The sequence below is a fragment of the Syngnathus floridae genome, chromosome 2, assembly GCF_059516105.1.
Source record: "Syngnathus floridae isolate MCC-2025c chromosome 2, RoL_Sflo_1.0, whole genome shotgun sequence".
Classification (NCBI taxonomy): Eukaryota; Metazoa; Chordata; class Actinopteri; order Syngnathiformes; family Syngnathidae; genus Syngnathus; species Syngnathus floridae.
The window spans coordinates 24,815,804-24,835,935 of record NC_142414.1 but is presented as its reverse complement, the minus strand read 5'-3'; the positions used below and the strand labels follow the sequence as shown (position 1 = coordinate 24,835,935).

The window sequence follows — 20,132 nt, the reverse complement described above, 5'->3', positions numbered from 1 at the left end:
ATGGAGCTAAATTTAGCCTGGGGTGTAGTGGATTTTATCTATGACAGTTTTGCATGTAAGCATTTTTTTTTTTAAATCAAATTTTATTTTTAAGGGTAACGAATAAGATCATTTTGAAAGGGTAAACAATTCTTTTTTGTAAACAGTAATTTGAAGTCCATTTGTGGTTAGAACCACTTAATTAGCCTAATAAGTTCACAAGATGGCGGCAAAAGATCCACGATGGTGTTCCTTGGGGGTAGGCAAATCTGGTCCTAAAGAGATGACCAACAGTCATGTAGTCATTCCTCACTATATTACGGTTCACCTTTCACAGCCTCACTACTTCACGGATTTTTTTCACAGTGCATTGTGATATGGCTTCAGATGAAAAAGACACTACAGAGCGGAGTCAGGCCACCATGATACTGATGATATTATTTTACTGTAGTAATCTGGAAGGAAGTGTTTACTTCTCTTTGTTAAACAAATGCTTTGGCCTGAAAACAAGTTTTGTCCTTTGGTTTCAATGTTATACCTGTATAATGGTAAAAAAATAATGGTTTCTACTTCACGGATTTCACCTATCACGAGTTCTTTTAAGAACGTAAACCCAGCGAAAAATGAGGGACTACTGTATACCCAAGTAAAGATTACCAGAACTCTTTTTCTTACAAACAGAAGTAGCAGTCAAGCCGCAAAGGTTTTTGCCTCATGAAAAGCAGCCATAAACACACAGTTGAAACACGGTGTGACTTTCTCATCGGCAAAAAAAAAAAAGTACGGGTGGTCGGGACATATTATGCTCAGGGTGGGCAAAGAAAAACTTTGCTTGGGTCTAGGCTGACACCTGTTGGATGACATGTTGGGCCCCCAATTAGGGATGTGGCAAATCTGTACACACGTCAGTGTGGAGTTTTATGGGGAAAAAAGTACAAAATATTTTTGATAATGACTTAGGTGTTGAGAACTTTAAATAAGTACATAAAGAAAGAAAGAAAGAAAGAAAGAAAGAAAGAAAGAAAGAAAGAAAGAAAGAAAGAAAGAAAGAAAGAAAGAAAGATCATGTACAACAATAACCGTATATGGTGTTGGAGATCAATTTTTTGCTCGGTTCTAAATATGTTATTATTGTACACTTCTATATATGTGCATTACGTATTATGAACATTATTGCATATATTTTATTTATGTGTAACTATCTATAGTGGACCTGCAAAGACTATTTCGAACATTACCAGAGGGACTGGAATTTTAAAAAAGTACACCAAACAGTGAAGTAACAATATGGCAGAAGCAAGGTTAGGGCAGTAAAAAGGGTGAATTGCCTTTTAATAAACACTGAAACAGATTTGTAACTGTTGTAGCATACACAGACTATTATTTAAGACACACCAAAATCACATATGTACAATATAATGACGATATGTACACACAGTGTATCCTTGAAGGACAAATAACAAAAATAATTATTTTCATGAGTCTGCATTTTTCTTTCTTTTTCTTAAGGGAAAACAGAGAAGAAACATAATGCTATTTACAAAAGGACAACAACGCACACACATACAAGTTATATAATGCTGGTCCCTGTAATACAGCATCAATGGCAATAAGGACAATTTTAGCCTCTCCTCCCCCTCCAAAGAGCACTTTAACCTTCCGCTTCAGATTGGTACGGATACTTCATTTCTTTTTAGCAATGTGGAGCTGTACACTCAAGAAAATCACTTTTTTCTTTTACATATAGACTACAACACTAGGAAAAAAAACAGAGGCTGATCAGAATTAAGCATTGTCTTTTTTTAAAGTTATTATTCAGCTATATGCTTAAAATGTGTGCAAAAAATGCATGTCTTCACTTAAATAAGTCATGACCTGGCTTTGCCATAAATAATAACGCATTAGAATTTGATCTTTAAAAAAAAAAAACATGAATTTAACGCTGCTGAGTGTTGCACAAGCTTATTCCACTGCTTTTGTTTTGCTTTTAAAACACAAACGTCACAGTTGTCAGGGGCCATCAAGAACTGAACGCTGCACTCACTTTACAAAAAATTAATGGCTTGAACTAATGAATCAGCAAATTACCCTGAGAACATGACAGCATACAAACATCATGACAATAACGACCAAGATAAATTCATGAATGCTTTTAGAACAGAAAACTCAGTTGTGTTTAGAATTATTGAGAAGACGCGTTGTGATGCTATATTTGACCGGCAGGTGGCGCGCAACCCATACACTCTCTTACGTCTCCTCATACAGACACCAGCAGACACCATAGAATCGGTACAGAGAATTTACAAACGTGAGAAACATCCCAAGTATTTGATTTTGACGAAGAGAGGAAATTAATATTCCTCTGTTAGGAAAACACGCTCAAGTTGCAGTGGGGGGTTGGGGGGGGGGGATATGAAGACATAGTTGGGCCACGCTGAAAGGAAAAAGAGAATTATACTTCGATTCTCTTATTACAATTCAAAGTAGAAAGAATTTTTGGGGAAAAATATTCAATTACAAGAGAACACGTCTTCAGTCCTATTCTTTAAAGACAAAACATGCTCCGAGAATGAAACCGTATTCTTGCAGGAATATCATTGTGATTTTGTTTTTGTTCACACTAAAAGCTGTATTTGTTGTAGTATACAGTCATGTCCATATCACGGGAATAGCTTTCCAGACTAAAGTCATATTTTCAAGAAAAAAAAATTATAAGGAAAATAAAGTTTTTGTTCTTTTAAAGAATAAAGGCAGACATTTTTGTCAGGAAACAAGAATAAAGCTATCTCAGAATAAAGATGTATTTTAAGAAAAAAAAAAAGCAAAATACTGAGGTTATGAGAAGAATTGTCTGTCTAAGACTAAAGTTGGATTTTACTACCCTCCTCAAAAAAGTCGTGTCTTTCGAGAATTCTTTCTTTCTTTAAATATGTAATGTCATGAGAATGATTTTAAGGAATGCTTGCCTTTGACTTAAAAAGGGGTTTATAATTGCTTGTAGTACGTCATGAAGGATGGCATCAACGCACTCCTGTTCTATTTAATAGGCGAATAAAACATGGTGAATAAAAATTGAATCTTGAATCTTTAGCCTCTATGAATAAAACTCCCCTCACTTCAGCATAGTTATCTGGTACAAAGATACAACGAGATGGCACCAAAGCAATTATTTTATGATACAGGACAAAAACAACAAATAGGCGAATATGCCAGCTAGGCGAATATGCCAGGGAATACTGTATCCACACAAGATTGACTTTTTTCTTGAAAAATATGTCTTTCACCTTTATAACATGTGTTATCTTGTTTTTGTTGTTTTGTGTGTGTGTGTGTGTGGGTGGGGGGGGAGGGCTTGTTATTTTCAATGTGGCCCAAATACTGCTTGGTGGTAATAAATGGAGGAAAGCAAAAGCAAATATTTCACAGATGAACTTTTGACAGTTTTAAATCTTGTCACCCACATTAGCATGAGGGAGAGGCGACTTATGATAAGACGTTGACCAGTGTCACTTCACAAGTTGGTCCACTGATTGTCTCCAGTTCTGTCCCCTCCCGCCAAATGCTCTGTTCTTTTGGATTGTCTTAAGTGATTTTAATGGGCTCATAGCCCTACTGTTGCCATCACTGCTTGTCTCTGACTTGCTGCTCACACGATGGAGTCCCAGTCAAAGTCATCATGGATGTCATCAGTAGCCAGCATGCGTCTTACCTGGAAGTGTCCTGGTGGCAACATGTGCTGCTGCTGACTCAGCTGGCTGTGATGCCCTGAACACAAGGCACAGACAAAGATGTTAGTCATTTTACACAAACAAGGGATTAAATCTTAACAAATTACAAGTGATAAATATTTTTTTATGAATAAAAACACTTGTTCCAGTTGCTCCAGTATCATTTTAACAATCAAATACGGAACAAAATACCAAAATGAAGAAATAATCACATTTTAGTTGCCGATTCCCAATTTGGAGGAAAACCACTAGATCACGACATTAATCGCAGTGTTTTTGTACTGATTATGTTAATATGTGTTGGGTCATTTTAAAGAAGAGTTTGTAAGTGAGCCTAGAACCATACTTTCCTTATTCCAGGTTTAAAATGATTGTCACCATTTGCTGATATGAAGTTACCTTACTAGCGCACGCACGCACGCACACGCTAAATAAAAAACATATATACATACACACATGCATAAAATAAAACACACACACACACTTACACACACCTGGTAAGAGCGTGACGGAGGAGTCCACCGTCATGGTGGGAGCTGTGCTGCTAATGGGAGGCATGTGGGGGTATCCAGGTGGGCCCATCAGAGACGGAATGTTCGGTCTGGAGTCCATGTACAGGTTTCCTGTGGGCGCATGTAAAAAGGGCCAATGACTAACACACACACACATAAACTGTCTGTGCTGAAGGACTCTGCGACCATAATTTCCCAGTCGTCACCGCTGAGCAACAGCCACAATTCCCTGGTAAATGTGTAACGCAATCACAATAGTGTAATTCAGCTTCAAGGCCTCCACTCCATTGCGCATAGTGTAGTAGAGCAAACCTGACTTGTGTCTTCATGTTCACAGTCACATGTGGAGGAGCACCCATTTAGGCCTGTGCAGCATTTCTCCAGCATGCAATATTTCACTAAAGACACTAGACTCATGTTTTTCCCTTTTGATGTTTTTTTCTCTGCAATACTAGACAAAATCAATTCACACTATGTGGCTAGTTAAGCCTAAGCGCATCCCACTATAACATAGAGTACACACACACGCAGTAGGAGTGGGAGTTGTCCAACACTCAAGGTCACAGTTTAATTGATTTTTTTAATAAACCACAAACACAAGAGGGTTTGAATATCAGCATAGCCCTGCCTATGCATGTCCTCCCCCTGCTTGCGTGGATTTTTGCAAAGTACTCTGACGACCTCCCACATTCACAAAACATGTATGCTATGTTCACTGAAATATTTTATATCATTGTAAACTGTGACCCTGCCATTCTAATGAGGACAAGTGCTCTAGAAAAGGTTGCTTAATAAAAGTAATCCACAGACTTCAACCACTAGGTGGAGATTATAATATACAGCACTGTATAAAGCATCACACTCACGTACAGATATCTTCTGGTGCTGATCGATCTTTCTTTCTTTCTTTCTTTCTTTTATTTATTTAATTAAGCATTTTAAAAATAACTTGGCTAAAGACGTGTGTGATCACTATTGGAAAACAACCATTCACAGCACTGGAAATTTCAAGTCCTCATTTAGGATTACAAACCTGTTCGAATGAGTTGACCGTGCTGATTGTGCTGGCCGGCCTTGGGGTGGATGGCGCTGTGCGGCTGAGCTGGGTGCTGCGGTGCCCTGGGCGCTGCTGGCTGCGCAACCTGAGGTTGGGAAAGGGCGGAGCCCTGAGGTGGGATGACGCCCGTGGCCGCGAAAAACTGGTTGACGGACGAACACAGGTCAGCTATCTGAGAGGCATCCAGGGACCAGTTGTTGAGCTCCGCCTGACGCATGCTCTCCTTCAGGCCTGCCTCAGATAGACAGAGAGGGTGAGAACGTGTTGTCTTATTTGTCCATCACACACGTTGACTGCAAAGCGCTTGCACTTGGTCCCATTGGAGCTTGCTGCTCTACAAAGGTTAGATGCGGGCTTGCCGGACTGCGTCAGGGTCAAGCGCAACTGAAGAGGGAGAGGATGGAGAGAGTCTGTCATCATCCAATCATGCGCGAACGTTGCTGGCTTTAAACACTGACCAGGAGAGACGGATTTAATTCGATTATTTACATGGCACAACCGGGAGAGCGAAAGACAAATGGAATTGTGTGTGTGTGTGTGTGTGTGCGTGCGTGCGTGCGTCGCAACCTCTCAGATGTTGGCTAATGACCTTTATTAGGCCAGGCCCATTACATTGTTATAACAAGGGCCTAACTACATCATCACAGTATAATCAAAATAACGAATGAGATTCATAAGAAGTGGATCCATTCTAAATGCGAACTCAGTAAATGACTATTGTAATCGAGTTAATCTCACGAATAGTATCATTTGGTACCACCAAAACGTTGGTGCGAGAGGCCATCAGCTGAGCCGCAAAAATGTATCAATTTTTCCCAGTTGACAAGATGGGGGCTGGCGGAAGCTGATGGAGAGTGAATGCCCACCTTACGTATTTGTAGACGTCTCTCCCAAAAGTTTCATTTCCATTTTGATCGGTTTAAGATATAAATCCTTGTGAACTCTAAATCTAAATATACTCCCAACTATTATCCTCATTGCGTATAGATCTGATCAACTCTGCCTTGAGGCCAAGTGACCCGCATTGTGTAAATTGGCTAAGAAAGAATTTGATCATGAAATTTGAAGTAAAAGCAGATTGGAGAGCAGAAGAGGAATGTTGCTGGTATAGCATTCTATTCCTCTCAATGCCCCACTGAATATTCCTATTATCGTGAATGGATTTACCTTGAAACGGAGAGAGGTCTACATCAGCCCAATTGTAACTTGTTGCAATGCGGCAGCTTTCCTTCAGCCAGTCGAGGTTTGGGTACCAATCCGGAGCCATGCCTGAAAGAAAGACAAAGGTGAAAATATGTATACAGGAACCTATCCCAGCTGACTTGGGGTAGTAGTTGGGGGACACCCGGAACTGGTCGCTGGCCAATTGCAGGGCATAGAATGCCACACATACTAGACAAACCACCGTTTGCACTCACACCTACGGACAATTTGGAGTTGTCAATCGGTTTTCCATGCATGTTTTGGAACATGGGAGGAAACCCGGCACCTCTGAACTGTGAGGAGGACACGCTCACCAGTGCCCCATCGTGCCGCCTGTTTTTTATCTTCCTATTTTTTTTTCGGGTCCCAGGTATACCCCACATCTTATCCAAAGTCATCCTGGACGGACTCCAGCTTTTGTGCCACCCTAATGAGGACAGATTAAAGATGGATGCATGGATGGACGTCAGTTCCGAAGTAAACCACATGGAGGCGCAGCACCACACAGAAATATTCCAATCACAGATCTGCTGTGCCAGACAGCCAGATAGCGTATATCCATACTTACCTTGAAAAACAAAATTACAGATTGAAATATAATAGTTGAATATTCGCCGGTTTAATTCTTGTTTAAGAGTTTTCTTGATACCACATGCCACGCGCGCATACAGTAACTGAGGAGATGCAGAAGAGCGGGATATGATATGAGAAGGAAGCACGTTGTTGAAAGCCTCAGTCGTGCACTTACTGCTCATATGAACCTCTGTGAGACGTGACAGTGCAATCTAAAAGCGATGAACGAGTGCAGAAAGACACAAATACAGTCCCCTCCACACTGTGGAATTGGAATAAGGGTAGAATTACGGCTTGGCTTTGAGTGGCATCAATATTTATTAGATATGAAACATAATGGATAATGTGCACTGGCAGAAAGTGTTGCTTTTATAAGACTCAGTCAAAAAGTATGGAGGAGACCAACAAGCTACACAGAGCGGCTTGGGTTGTTCTTTTTATTTTTGCTCTGAAAGATGTGAAACTTACTTTCTAAATGATTATGAGGACCATTGTGAGGAGATGAATTTGATTCAAGAGGGCAATTTGTGTGTCTCACCTGTCGTGGGACAGCTCTGTCCACTGTGACTCTGGTGGGACAGAGATGGGTGCTGGCCGTGGGTAGACAGGTGATGCTGAGGGTGGTGGGCGTGGTGATGGTTGTGTTGATGATGGTGGCCGCCACTCCCCGTGCTGCCACTGCCTCCGTTCCCCGCACCAGGTGAGTGCTGATATGAGCAGGCTGTCCGAGCAGAATGGTTCGAGTCCCCGGGCATAACCATCAACGCTGTTGGGAACACAAAACATATGCTAGATGACATCACCGACAAACACCTTGAAAATTAATTTTTCCAAAATGCTACCGTGGGAAACGGCAAAAACAACATTGCATTGCATTGTATGCATCAGTCAGAAGCAGACATCAATGGCTCTCCAGTATATTCAGCAGAGTAAGGAGATTAATTTTTTACAATTTAGTTTAGATCCAAATTGGGCAGCCTTTAAAGATCTTGTTAAATATAAACATTCACATAAACATTACTAACATTAGTAGGTAGTAGGTTTTCCTTCCTTTTCTTACATTATATTCTTTTTATCTCCAACCACTTTCCGTTAGCAATTACAATTTGCTCCCAGTTGTTGTTTTCCAAACAAAAAACTCATAGGTTATAAATAAAACATGCTATTTTGACCTAAAACACATTTACCAATCACTTTACCTTTCCATCCAATGAACCTTTATGTCCATGGATAGTTTCTGTGGATGATGGGTTTTCGCACATGCAAATTATCATCATGTAGAAGCCATGTTTCTTTTTATACCATGGGATGGAGTTAGAAACCTCACATATTTTGCTTGAGGTCATTGTGTCACCTTCAGGCATCCTGAAGGCCTCTTCCATCTCACTTGCTATAATGGCAGCCAAAAACATGGCCACCCTGTCTGCTCTTTATTGACGTTCCAGGTTTCCAGCCTTGCCTGAAGTAGATTTCCTTGGATAGGGCTCATCTGGTAAAGTAATTATCAAACTTGTCAAGCTTGGTATGACTGATTTAAACAGTCAAGTCAAGTCAAGTCAAGTCAAGTTTATTTGTATAGCCCTAAATCACAAACAGTCTCAAAGGGCTTCACATAGCCAAAAATTGACAATTATTCTCAAAGCATCCCCTGATCATAAGCTCCCAAAAGGGCAAGGAAAAACTCAAAAAACCCCTGCCAGGGGAAAATGAGAAACCTTGAGAAGGGACCACAGATGGAAGGATCCCCCTTTCAGGATCACCAGGTTATAATGGATGCAGAGAGTGCACAAGTAATACATAATATGAAAATCAATGAAAAAATGGATGTCGGAGGTGCCCTCGGTTGTCCTGGCCGTGTCTTCAAACAGATAGGATGATCTGATATAAATTGTGTAAAATATTTCCATAAAAACATAAACCTCAAATATTTTTCCAACTGAAATAGTTACTCATTCAAAGCATACACAATATACCAATTTACTTTTGGGATTTTAGCAGAATACATTGTTTCACATATGTACCTTGTGAAATTGGCATGAATATAAACTGTAAAATAAATGTATAGCTTCTCCCTTAGTACACAGTGATGTGTTTTGAAAGATTTCGATTTACAGCGTTTCAGTGAACGCTTTTTAGTGAAGACACATTTCATGATTTTTTTCATGTGATTCTTTGCCAAAGATGATCAAAGCATCTTTCTAAACGCGACTCACTTGGCACATGTACTACATCACCTTGCCGACCTGTTGCTGACATTTGTCTGAACGGCGCGACTGAGACGTCGTCAAAGATCAGTGAAGTGAAACAAGAGGACGGTGGCTCTTTATGTGACCTTCACTTCATGAAGTGTGACAAGTCCTCGAGAGGGGACGTTCGCTGCTGCCAACAGAGAGTCATTTTGCTTTACCTGCTTATAAAAGTGATTTTGTTTTATTCAGTCTTTTATCCCCTTTGCTCTCTGCCAACCCACTCGTCACTTCAACGTCCTTTTATCCACTTTTAACTACCAACCCCTTTGTGGTGTGTATTTTCAATGCTCCATTTTATGTCTTCATCTTACAGCTTTCAAGATCTAGTAAATGTCTTTTTTAATTTTTACAGTGACTTTGATAGATTCAATTAATGTATTCACTGATACATTGGATTAATAGCCTACCATAGTCACTGCTTTTGTCCAGATTTCGCTTTGAACGTTATTTGAAATTTTAAGATGGGCCAAACAGTTTATCTTCTTAAACGTTGAAAATGAAAAATGGAATTCGGAACATACCCATTAGGTACTGCGGCTGCACTTTAAGCGGACTTTCAAAACGAGTGTACGTGTCACTTGGCCCACAATTCCATTTGTATCTGAGGCAATACTCATACCTTTTACCTGATTTGACACAATGATACAACTTCAACGCAGTGCTAAATACCGTCTGAATAGGAGGCCGTGTTCGCTGTGCGTGTGAAGGTACATCAAGGTAAACATAGGTGACAAAACTTTTATCTGACTGCAAATTATACTCTGCTCACTCTGCGCTGCTCGACTCCAGCCGAGTGCCCGTCACAAAGCCACCCTGCGGCACATTGAAAAAAACCCATTTATCAGTTGTCCTGTCACAGTTTAAATTTATAACATGTTGTATTTGTAGTTGTGCATTTGTGTTCATTTTTTTTCTAATTTATAGTATCATCAATATGCGGTTGTGTATTTCTTTTTTCATATCAACATCACGCCCCTTACTCCGCCTGCACATGAGCAATGTGGCTGAACTCTCCCACAGCGTGTGAGGTTCAGCAATTAGTGTTCATAAGTGGATGATAGTCTGCCGCTGGTTTTACGACGATTAAAACATTTTAATCATTGTTGCTCAGTGTCAAAACATTGCAAATACAGAATACATAGTATATTGTGTTTTAAAAAAGTAACTATCGTACTACTATACTACTATATTTATCATTTCTGTCTGTGGATGAGATAATGAATCTTGAACGCTCTGTGCCCAAAATGGACGCGCATCGCGAGCAGTGCACTATAGAGTAGACTATTTATTCGAGGTGCTCCGTCAAGATCATCATCATCATTTTATCTTTTTTGTCTGTGCGTCTTAGACGAGAAATGGAAGGAATCCTCGCCGTGTATCCAGCAGATGCACAACATGCTTCTCAGAAGAAAGAATATCATGCCTCTGGAGGAAACAGAGAGAGCGAGAGGGGAGGTTGATCAGAGGGTGGTGGGATGCAGGGAAGGCCCAAGTGGGAGGAGGCCGGGTGACCTGAAAGCTTCGGGAAGCAATTAGCGAGATGCTTCACAAACTTTAGAAGCAATCTAATTAGCTTCTATCAAAGCTGCAGATGTGTTTGTCTTTTTCTTGCCTTCCGATGAATTCTTCGCTCTTAATTGCCTTTGCTCGTTTGACTGAGCGGGCCGTAAAATGCAGATATGCGGAACAGCAGATTGTTTGTTTATTAAAATACAATAGAGGCAGCGTGTGCTGGGAGGTTAATGCCGCAACGCTTCCCGTGCTGTGAAAGCAATATTAAAGTTGCACATCAATTTCAAGAGCTTAAGCTTGACAGTTAATTATGTGCAGGAAGTCTGACATGCAGACGTTTTGGTTTTTTGCCCCCATGAATGGGTGTAAGTGCAGACATCTGACAGGCAAACACGAGCAGATAAAGTGTAGTCCGACGACAAGACGAACGCCGACACCCACCTTGCTGCGAGAACGACTGCTCAAAGACACACTTGTACAGGCTTCGGAAGGACGCGCTCAAGTCCTCAAAGTCCGAGAAGCAAACGTGCTTGTCCCGCGACTCTGGCACGGGCAGAGCATACTGGGGTTGCGGAGGAGGAAGGGGAGGCCGTGCGGGCTGCTGAAGACTCAAGGACTGGGACGAAGGCTCGGAGTGACTACTCGCCTGTGGGAGACGGAGGAACAAACCGTGTGCAAATGTTAATGAATAGATATAATTATACAGTAAACTATTATTGGTGGGGGATATTAATGACATGAAAAGTTTAAATCCTAACGCTAGCACAGAGTTTGATCCTCATTTTGCAACAATTAAAAATTCATTCTAAATGGAAAAAATGGTGTCAGTTTTATATTCTTTCCCACCATCTTGCAGCATCTATAGGCAATTACAATCCCATTTTGGGGAAATGTCAAATACTCACGGATTTTCACAATTTGCAGCAGGGCTTGGCCCCTATCCCCTGCAAAGAGTTGAATTTTAATGGCTACTTAAAAAGAAGGCATTTCTTCTCCATCTGAATGCTGCTGACTTACTCCCCTCATCCCAGCTGTCATCTTCCTCAGCATCCACCCTTCTACAAAAGCACTTTGCTTTTATCCCTTTTCAATTTGAAACACACTTAGCATGACGCATCCTCCAGCCAATAATCGTGGACTTTCCATCAAGTGCATCATTGTCGGCAAGCTATCGCTCAGCGGTAATCACAGGCAACCAAGAGGGGATCACCTACGACAGGTAATAAGACCCAACTAACTCCCGAGCCGTGGCCATCCGGCCACACGGCATACAGTATGAGGTGTGAAATGACAAATGTAGGAAAGCAACGGGGTGGAGAGGTAGTAGAAAACAAAAGAAGGCCTGGTGAAATGAGAGGTTGATGAGATCGATGAGATTGAGCTGACCTTTGCTCATGCAGGTGGGGATACACAGTAAAAAGATGAGTGACACACACGATGAACAGATATTCTTCTTTAGTGCTGCACTTACTTTGGGGTAAAAGTCTTTTTGGACTTGATGATAATATTTTATTTCCTTTGAAGGGGCAGAAACCACAAATATACTTTTAACATCCTGCCAGCACAGCATTATGGGAATTAGAAATGGTGGCTGCACTGACTGACCATTCATCTAAATTTGTATACTTGAAGTGACTCGACAGAGAAGGCACAGAAATGCTATTTTGCAAGAAGACATGTAAAACAATCCCAAAATGACGTCTTACCGGGGTGTAGTTGTGCATACTGCTGCCACCGCTCACGGTAGAGTTCATGCTGTTCAGATTGATGGATGTCATGCTCTGCTCAGAGAGACTGTTGCTCAGGCTGCCGGGGCTCTCACAGTCGTCAGCTTTCGGGCTGTACAGTGCTACCTGCATGCACATACACAGGTATCTTAATTTTATTTTAGTTTGTCGCCTTTTACTCGGACAATCGATGATCTCCGGTGTAAAAATTTTGTCAAACAGGTCATGTGTGTGCCTCTCTGTGGCGACTCCTGACAGGGAAGACCCGAAAGCTGCTGCTTCTTCTACTTCTTCTTATCACTTATTCTGCAGTGCTAGAGTCTTTAGTCTGCTGCTTCTTCCACTTCTTCTTATCGCGTACACTGTAGTTCTAAAGTCTTTCCACTGGCTCCGTTTAGCTACAGAGTAGACTAGTTCTGCTACTGGTCAATAAATTATTGTATGTTTTAACTCCCGAATAAATAAAAAAAAAAAAAAAATGCAGATGGATATGAACCCAATAGGGCTCTGAGGTCTGCAGACTCCATTAGTGGAGCCCAGAGCTTAAAGTAAACATGGTGCAGTAGCATTTAGCTGTTAGGCTGCTACAAATGGAATAACCACATTTTTTTTGTCCTGGTTGTGCTTGAGCTCTTTTAAAGCGTATTTCAACCCAATTAAATAAAATACTTTTCTTATCTCCTGTTATCTAGTTTGTTTTCAAAAACTTTTATTTTTTTAAAACATATTGCGTTGTGTATGAAATTAATTATATAAACACAGCTGCCTTTCCCTGCTGCACAGATTATGTGTAACCACAGCTAACTTTACAATTACCACTTCTGTTTTATCTGATGGTGACCAATTGGAAAGCTTTTAAAAGCGATGCCTCGGGATTGCGTTAAATCCCAAATCTTGTTTGGCTGCATTGTCAGAGTGGTGAAACAGCATCGGTGCTCCCTTTGGGCTACATTTAATTGTTCAGACAAATGAGACACAAAGACTGAGTAAGACAAGTACATCAAAGTCTGTTGCAGCGCGCCAATATGTTGAAGTGTGGGCCTTGTCGCAGCAAAAAAATGTACACTCAAGTGATTTATGAAGGCATTTTAAGCTTTGCATATTAACAGAATGCCATCCATCTTTTCACTGTCTTTTTTGCTGATGGTTTTCAAGGTCACGAGTGGCATTGAGGCTGACTTATGGAGAGAGTCGGGGTACACCCTCGACTGTGCTGAGGGCTACTGTGAATGAGGTATTGACCAGTATGTTTTTGCTAGAACAGAATTAAGAGATTAGCTTTCGACGTGCTTGGATGCAATTGCTAATTGATGAACGTGTGACATATTGATGGCCACCTTTCTGTCAAGATGTGGGAGGGGACCGGTGACGTGTGCATCGTCCTTCCAATCACTGGATCACTGTCATAGCAAAATGCGTCAGCGTCTATGACGAGCTGTCCTTGAAGATCATTGGGAAGTAGCTCACAACTGTGTGAGGGAAGCAATAATCTATTCTTTTCTTTTCTTGTTTTTTGCACGCCTAAAACATTTTAATGGTGTTCGACTAATTCCGGGCTGCTGAATCCGAAAATGACATCTGTTGAATAAGCTTTAGTTTTTGAGATATTGGCAGATTTTTTTTATTATAATTAACTGATTGATAATTCATTTGGAAATACCCAAAATACACATTTTCAAATTAAAGTGAAACACGTTTGTTGTTTCATCCTAACACTGTCAAATTTTCTGAATTTTTCCTTGGTATTGAAACATGATTTACATGTACTGTAGAGGGCTCTCTGTGATAGCCATCTTTCATAATATTGCTTCTTCATAAATGACCCTCACAAAAGGTCAGAACATGCGACGTGTTGTGAAAGCTGTTGGTGCCGCTACCGCACAAACTCTCTGTTTGATCGAGGTCAGGTGTCATGTACCACACACAAAATCCCTGCAAGACTGCAATAGCTCAACCGTGATATTACGGTGGTTACTGGAGTGTTACTCAAATTTTAAAGCTTAAGTGTGAGAAAAGGGAAGGTAACTCTTTGTCACTATTTACTCATTAAAATAATTCAAAGTAGAAAAGCAAGAGGCATACGTGCATCCGCTCTACCTTGTTTGTCACCGCGTTGAGGGCCAGAGTGGGAGACACTCCACCTGACATGATGCAGTCCATTCGCAGAGACTCCGACTCCAAGCTGTAAGGGGTTGACGCCTGCAATGAGAGATAGAAGCAAAACATTTTTATAATATGAATTACTAAATGCTCAATAGAACAGAAGTGTTTTGGTTTAACCATGTTTACTGTTTTACTTATTTAAAGGAAAGACAAAAAGTTTAAGACATTGCAGGGAGAGCGATAGACAGGGCGAGAGAAAGAGAGCGCGAGAGAGCGAAAAAAATAGCCTAAATGTGCTACTTATTGAATTGGGAAGGACAGGTTTCCCTTCTTAAATTGCGGTATATTGTTCATTCAGTTTGATAACAACTTCAACATCACATTCCCATTAAATGTGCATATCAATAACAGGGTTAGTGTTAACCTGGTATTTCTCTTACATTCTGTGTTAAAGTGCAGATTTACAATATTTTTGTAGAATAACATCAGATTATTGTTATTTTTTTAGAAAAAGTTAGAAAAAGAATGCCCATATCGCCCAGCCCGACTCTTGTCTTTACGACTGCAACTCTATCCCCTTGGGTCCCCCTCCGCTGCATGCATGTCATCACATAAAGCACCTCGTGACATTCTTCAGCAACTTCACTAGCTAACGAACAAATTCACAGCTCAATTCAAGCTGCTCTTTTACACCTTCAACGCCATTCACAACATTGCACACCTGCATGACCACATTACCACTCCAGTCTACGCCCTCAGATCTGCCTCTCGACTGATGATTCTACTTGTCAGACCTTCATCCGCTCCGTTCCCAAGCTCTGGAACTCTTTGCCTCGAGACCTTCGACGCATCTCAGTCTCTCTTACCAATTTCAAATCTGAACTCACACCTATTTAAGATCACCTAGTCTCTTTAACTGCACTGCATGTGTTTGTTTTATATCTCCTGTATAATTCAGTTCTTACTGTTGTTTTATTGTTGCGCAGTGTCCTTGGGGGTCTCAAAAGGCCCTTGCAGATAAAATGTATTATTAATATTAAAATAACCTTTTTAAAGCTCAAAGCAGTTAACAGTTAATACTGACGTAGCTTCCACCACAATCGGCTCCATAACAACCGAAAATGCACCACTTATTTGACCTAGGCCAGTCCCACTGCAGGAAATGACAATGCGCCCCTTTTGACACGGAACCTCGAGTGCCAAAACGGTCAGTGAGGCGCAACACGGTAGACTAGACTAGGAAAATGAAGTTTTTACACGAGTTTTCACCAGTCTACAAAAATTGGGCCCAGTCACAAAATATTAATAGGAAAGTGGGCAAATGCCCACCAAAAATCAAGTTGCAGCGCTATATATTATTTCTGCACTGTAATTTATAGGAACCTTAACATTTAATATAGTTTTCAACTTCAACCGCTTTAATAATTCTTTGTGATGATAAGTGTCAGCTGTGTCCAATTCATCTCTACTGTATCCTCCTCAGCTAAAAGTAGGTCCAAGTTGTGGCGGGGGAAGCAAGCATGGCGACACTGATGGACGAATGAATGGGCGCTGCAATTAATTATGAAAATGGTTCCAACTCAAAAATGTGATATTTTTCACCAAATTTTGGTTGAACGTTTGGGTGTTGGAGCTCGAAAGTACCACTTGACATTGTCTACTATGCGCCAATGTCCTTTTGTGCGTTTCTTCCATTTACTCATACATAAAAGCATAGTTCAAATATGATCTCTGTTGATTAGAAATATGCAGAAGGGGGTGAGAGTACAAATGAGAGAGGAAATGAAAAGTGACATTGCTTATGAGAAATGTCTGAATGTTACAAATTTATGGTTACGTCGGGAGCCTCTTGAATCACCAGACCGCCCGCGGCCGCAACTCTGTAAACTATTTGAAGCGTGCTTCGTTTAAATTGCCGGACACTTAAGTGACCCACAAAGTGGACACATTGCACGCACTAACATGCATCAAGGCATCCTCATGCATTATTCAAACATGGTGAATAGATTCAGGAGAGTTCATTGCTTTGTGTCCTCAGAGAGCTGCGTATGGGTTAACGGAATTTGAGGCTACAGGGAACTAGCCAAAGATCAACAAGGGACAAATTTGACACCTGGAAAAAAAGAAAAAGGTGGATTATATTTTTTCGAGCCTGACTCCTTTTAGGGTTCAAGGCTGCTTTCTGTGCTGCCTTCCCAAACTGCTTACAGTAAGAGGATTGGTTGGTAACAATGCAATCTTTAATTTATGATAAACTCCCAAAGAAACAGGATCCTGTCTCCCCGGTGGAGCCAGTTACAAAGCAGACGGGATTCCGTGGAAGAAGGGAAGAGAGATAATTGAGTGGTGGCAGACAGTCCCAGAGAGAAGAAAATAAGGAGAGTGATTAAGCTGAGAGATGCAGGTAGGCTGCCTGTCTACACATTTAGACAATGCATGCATGCAACCGCTTTTTAGCCCCGCATCCTACTGACTTAAAGCAAAGAAACAGCCAGACATATTTAGTAGACCTTAGCCCCCCCCCCCCACCTTTCCTGATGATAACGCCTCGCACTTAAAACCCTCCTGCCTCGCCTCAGCCCAAGTGACAGCCCGCGGTGTGTCTGCCAGCGCTGTAAGCGAGGCGTAAGAAAGGAGGTCGAAAGGCCCATCCATATAAGACGACTTGACAAGCCTCGGAATTAATTAATGTTTGTAATTTGAAAGAAAAAAAATCCCCGGTGAAGAAAATATGTCTAACGGCAGCCCGAGGCTTTGTGTGGTAATTAACTGGAACATAAGAGTGGAATACTCTCCCTCCGCTCCCTCATCTCCTTGTTATCTAGTTCCCCTTGCAGCGTGACTTTTTCCTCTCAGTCTCATCCTTTAATTCCTCCTTGGATGCTCTCCTTTCACCCCTTCCCGTCATTTCTTGTGCCTCCTCTGTCTTTTACCTTCAAAAAGTCTGATTGCGCATTTTGTCACTGCGAGCCCGCCTGAAGCCTGAAAGCCTCCCGCCAGAGATGAGAGCAGGCAGGTATGCGGGCCCAGACGAACGCAGACACACAGACAGACAGACAGACAGCGCGAGAGATAATGATCAAGATTCAGCAGCACTGTCAGAGACAAACGATGAAAAGAATGCACAAGACTAGCTATGATTAAAAAGTGGTGTGGTTTTCCTGAATGCAATGACATCGCGTTTGTGTGTGTACTATGTGTGCGTGTGTGTTCACATGTGCTTGTGAACAAAAGGATCACATTCAATAACGGGTGACTCCACACAAATAGGGGAAAGATTTCTCGAGTTCCCATTTAGTCATGAGATAAATCAAGCTAACGTCATTGTTTCAAGGTTACTAGATGTCCTCTTTTACCAGGACTTATCCATTGTTTACATTTTTCCCCAAAAAAAAATCCAGCCAGCAATTAATTTGTACGATAACTTCTGTCCCACCTTCCAGTCCATTGGTCAAATTTCAGTCACCATAAACAGCACCGGTGATTGATTGTGACTCTGTCCTCGCCTCCTGATTCAAGGGCGACAGTATTTGTTCATGTATTATGTTCATGAACAGTTTTTAATAATCATTTTTAACATGTAGCCTGAGAGTGCAAAGTTAAAATATGATAAACAAGCATTTTAAGGGTTATTCTTAAAAGTACGCATTTTATTATTTTCAGAAGTGGATCGCAACTTAGATACAAGAAAATGCGAGTTGCAACCCAAAGGTCTAAGCTATGCAAGTGTTGAAGGCAGCATGTTGACAAGGGCGGTAAAATCTAAACTTGGCACTGCGAGCGCACGCAAAAGGCAACGGAATGGAAAATTCACTGGCGACACCATCTCAAGCAGCGTCATCGCTGAAGATGATTAAACAATAAGAACTTGCCGTGCTTACTTCAGGCTGATGAAAGTTTCATTTCTGGATCACACTGTAACGCAGACGCCTTGCACAGAGCAGTGTGTGAAGCTTTGTGTCATGTGTTTAACAAGCAGTGCAACCATTCATGCCAAGCGAAGGCGTGTGTTGAAAAGGCTCTGTTCATCCAGTGTTTTCCAGCCCGCAACTACTCATCCACTTCAAGCAACCCCAGGGCCAATTAATGCAGTCATTCCATAGCTGTACACATATAGGCTAAAATTATGCCCACCCAAAATGTCTCATTATTCTAGGATATGAGGCAGTGAATGATTGCTACAGCAATGTAGCCTAGAAAAAAAGAGGTGCAAAGAAGGCGACACTTGTGCCATCAAAGGACTTCATTGGCGTTTAAAAACCATTGTCAAAGTTGAATATGGGCAAGGCAGGTCACTCATTACTGTCACAACCTGATTTGCAGTCCTTGCTGATCTGCAACATAAGTGCGCTACGTCATTTCAGTAGTTTGACATCGTAGTGTTGATTAATAGTCATTGTCAGTACACGCCATCTGAACTTTTAATTGAAAGGAAACAACAACACTTTTTAAATAGTGGCTGCGTTTACATGGAATCTTTTATTCAGATTAAAATCTTGATTGGAATAAAAATGCTTCATGTACCCCATTCAGAATATTTTGACCATTCCAATCAAGATTTTATTCCGAATGAGAGGGTTGGCTTATGTCGACTGATTATCCGATCAGCGTGCATGAAAACACTTATTCTGACCTTTCTGAACAAACTGTGCACGTTTGAGACGTCAGTATACGCATCATCATCGCATGAGAATGTATACTTTAAAGATCAACACCAGCAAAACATGGAAGTCGCTACGGCTTTCAGGTATACACGACTGACTTTTCCAGAGAGGGAACATTTCTCTTGATTGTGACATTTCATAATCCGTTCATCGGTCACATTGCTGTGAAGGGGGTTGGAAATGAATGCCAATCTAGTTGACTGCAGGTCAAATTGAATCTCTCAGTGCGCTGAGGAGCGTGCTAATTATTTTGAAAATGTGCAATGATGATCAGAGTATACCCAGACAACAAGATGACGGCTGGAACGGAGAGCTCACTCTGTTTTCTTTGTATTCGCATTCACAGGTTCACGACTCAACCAGCCGCAGTCTGCTGGGTTGATGCAGAGTTACATATATTTATAGCCACAGTTGCTGTCAATCACTTTCCACAAAAACCCATTTCATTTTCCCTCGCATCTACTCAGACGCTTGTACCTGCTGTTTTCTGTGACGTCTTGAGTATGAAACAAGTCTACCAACCTGCAATTAGCACACACTTACATCTGGGTCAACCCTGCTTGATCTGAAAGAAAATGGCGTGCAGCAAAAGTAAGGTGTGCATATGAGATACCACTCTTGCTAGAGGACGTGGAATATAGTCATAAACAGCAAATCGACATATTCTGACTAAATGCACAATCTAAACGATTTCAGACGATGGTTGCCGCAAAAAAAACAAAAAAAAAAAATCAGCCACTGTACTTTTATTATTTGGGTTGTACTTTGCAGAGGTATACAACTGTCTTACACTGAGAGCTATTCCTAATATTCAGATTTTCTTTG

The 20,132-nt window shown here is 41.2% G+C and overlaps 1 protein-coding gene across 2 annotated transcripts in view; it reads right to left on the bottom strand.

Moving 5' to 3' along the window:
* Positions 1 to 1,281: 1,281 nt before the first annotated feature.
* The window catches only part of LOC148402739 (forkhead box protein J3-like), a 42,865-nt gene continuing 24,014 nt past the window's right edge, over positions 1,282 to 20,132 (bottom strand). For both annotated transcript variants that reach the window (XM_088369294.1, XM_088369295.1), the window contains exons 5-12: positions 14,638 to 14,739; positions 12,520 to 12,666; positions 11,255 to 11,459; positions 7,591 to 7,818; positions 6,444 to 6,545; positions 5,253 to 5,507; positions 4,202 to 4,330; positions 1,282 to 3,744 (exon numbers count right to left, since the gene is read on the bottom strand). In XM_088369294.1, the coding sequence (XP_088225420.1) occupies positions 3,626 to 3,744; positions 4,202 to 4,330; positions 5,253 to 5,507; positions 6,444 to 6,545; positions 7,591 to 7,818; positions 11,255 to 11,459; positions 12,520 to 12,666; positions 14,638 to 14,739 (1,287 nt within the window). In that variant the 3' untranslated portion in view covers positions 1,282 to 3,625. The remainder of the gene's footprint in view (positions 3,745 to 4,201; positions 4,331 to 5,252; positions 5,508 to 6,443; positions 6,546 to 7,590; positions 7,819 to 11,254; positions 11,460 to 12,519; positions 12,667 to 14,637; positions 14,740 to 20,132) is intronic.